This window comes from Rattus rattus, chromosome 8, assembly GCF_011064425.1.
Source record: "Rattus rattus isolate New Zealand chromosome 8, Rrattus_CSIRO_v1, whole genome shotgun sequence".
Taxonomy (NCBI): Eukaryota; Metazoa; Chordata; class Mammalia; order Rodentia; family Muridae; genus Rattus; species Rattus rattus.
Window position 1 is genome coordinate 9,657,949 of NC_046161.1, and position 2,702 is coordinate 9,660,650.

Here is a 2,702-nt window from a genome sequence, read left to right on the forward strand (position 1 = left end):
TCCCAATTGCACACATCTTTCTGTGTGGTGTGGTCTTTCAGTATAGAAGAAAATAACTTTATAAAAGCCTAAAAACTGCAGGTCCATAGTCCTTCAAGAGTTTTAACTAAATGATATGTATAAAGTAGCATCTTCCAGGGACATGTGAAGTCACTGAAAGATCAAGCAGAGGTGACAACAAAGCACAGGTTTATTCCACTAAGAACCTGAGGTGGGGCTGTCCGGCTGCTTAAACAGGCAATACCACAAAGCTCAGGGAAGGTTAAGACCTCAAGTTTGCCTGGATTCCTGTTGCAGTGATTCTGTTTGCTCTTGCAGGAACCTATCCACAGCAGATACAAAGAACTTCTTGCCAAAAGAGCAGAGCTTCAAAGAAAAGTAGAGGAACTTCAGAGAGAAATTTCCAACCGCTCAACCTCCTCTTCAGAGAGAGCCAGCTCTCCCGCACAGTGTGTGACTCCTGTCCAAACTGTCGTATGAAAAAACGAGGCATCGTTGCCAGGAACTTGACATTACAGCACCTTATGCGTAGAAAGCCTTCTGTGTTTTAAACCCATCTATGGGAGAATCCTTCAGATGCTGTATTTATTTCAAATCTCTCTTAGATGAGTTTAGAAACATAGCGGTGCAAGTGACAATGAAGATGATCTCATTTGTAATTAAAGATGACACTAATCTGAAATCCCCCAAAGAATAGTAAAGTACTGCAGTCCTGTGCTCACCCTGGGAGCCAGCTTTTCATTTAAAGCTGTCTTAAAGGCACTGCTAAGAGCTCTAGGTGGGGAGAAAAGCAAGGCTGCTCTTGCACCTGAGAGCATACATACCGAGCCTTGATCTCAACTGTCCCATTTTTTGTGGTATTTAATATAGTAAAAAGCATTGTCTTAAAATTGCTGCTGACATTGTAATCAGCAGTTAGGAAACGATGCCTTATATATTTGCTTTGGGGGTGAAGGGACAAAGTAGCTGTCATCCAGGAATTCAAAAATATTCTTTCCCGTCAGCCAATTTCCATTTGTATGTTGATCACAAATACCACAGACACTTTAAAACCTTACCATTACCCCACTTTAATGCTGATTGGCAAGCTTTAAATCTCACATGAACATTTTATCAAAGACCGCTCTGCATGTGAGTTAGTCTCGGTGCCAGCAGGTAAAGCCTGGCTTCTCTGCTCACCTGAGCTGGGTGCTGGTGTGAGCACTTGACTCCTGGTGTCTGTTTCACTCTGTATAAGAGCCATATGTAATGTACTGTAACAAACGAGCTTCTTACCACTTGGTCTTTTAATTAAATGACTTCAAACTTTACCCTTGTCCACAGTAGTCTAAAGTGTCTTCCCCACCTCCACCCCCAAAATGTTAATCTGCAACTGTCCAATTTGAGCCCCCCGTCTTTGACATCTAAAATCAGACTGTAAAAACCACTGTTCTAGGTCTGTAAAAACCACTGTTCTAGGTTTGAACTGTAGCCATGCTGATGCTGAAATTAGTACATCACACATATATGCACACGGATCTCTTCCCTGCATCTTTTTATGTGGCTATTGAACTTAGAGCCTCACACTTGCCAGGCAAAAGCTGTACCCCAGCAGTACCCAGTATCTACAAAAATTGGTACCAACTAATTTGATTGGTGTATTAGCTATAAAAATTTTTGAGGTGCTATTATGTTCCCAGCATTCAATTAACGTTTCTGTAGTAGTTCACTTTCCTCCCTAGTCTGTTTTCCTCATTGAAACCTTTGACCATCTTGGTATGACTTAAAGGAAATCTATCTATCTATCTATCTATCTATCTATCTATCTATCTATCTATCTATCTATCTATCTATCTCATCCATCCAAAACCTTCAGCTATCTTCTGTGACCTCCAAGAAATCCTCAGTGTGGAATGTGTACACGAAATGAGCTTTCTGTGGGACTCAACTGCATTCCTGGTAGACTTAAAACCCCCTCTGCCTCCCTCCCCACCCCCACCACCGGCATGAAAGCTCTCCTTTCTTATGCAGCGTGGGATCCATATTGGCATCTTGTACAGAGTACAGAGGAGCTCTGCTATGAGTGAATGAACAAGAAACTGAAGCCGATCAAAGCCCAAAGCCTACAGTTGGGATCCAGCTGGGGATAGGTAGGACTCAGAATCTTTCCATTACTCTTCTGATTAGGAGTTGGAGCCATTATCATTCAAATGACAGTTATACAGTTTAAGGTCCTGAAATCCAAATAAGGAATCAACCCAATGGTTGGAATATTTACCATGTCACTAGAGCAGTTCCTCGCCTTCCTGGGGTCTAGGGCTCACTGTTTTCAGTTCATTGTTGCTGCAAACCTGCTCATCGGAAAACTGCATACACAAGTAAAAGTTTATATACAATTTCAGGAGATTCATCAATCTCAAAAAAAAAAAAAAAAAAAAAAAGTCTTACCCTATGTGGGTTCTTAACAACTAGAAAATTAATTCAAGAGATTGGGCCTTCCAGTGCCCAAGTGGCACAAATAATTCATACTATTCAACTGTAAACCACAACCTCCTTCTCAATTACTTTAGTGCTTAGCTAACATGTTCACCAGCCTGTCTAAACCATTCAGGAACATTGTAAGCACAAGAATGACAGCATACATCAATATTCTTGTCTCTCAGTCAGGGGACTAATATGCACTTTTTGAGATTGTATAACAAATAAAGCCTTTGTTAGGTGGC

The 2,702-nt window shown here is 41.2% G+C and overlaps 1 protein-coding gene across 2 annotated transcripts in view; it reads left to right on the forward strand.

Moving 5' to 3' along the window:
• Positions 1-1,310, forward strand: part of Mtmr2 (myotubularin related protein 2) — a 48,607-nt gene extending 47,297 nt beyond the window's left edge. For both annotated transcript variants that reach the window (XM_032909640.1, XM_032909641.1), the window contains exon 15: positions 319-1,310. In XM_032909640.1, coding sequence (XP_032765531.1) covers positions 319-480 — 162 coding nt within the window. In that variant the 3' untranslated portion in view covers positions 481-1,310. The remainder of the gene's footprint in view (positions 1-318) is intronic.
• Positions 1,311-2,702: the final 1,392 nt, after the last annotated feature.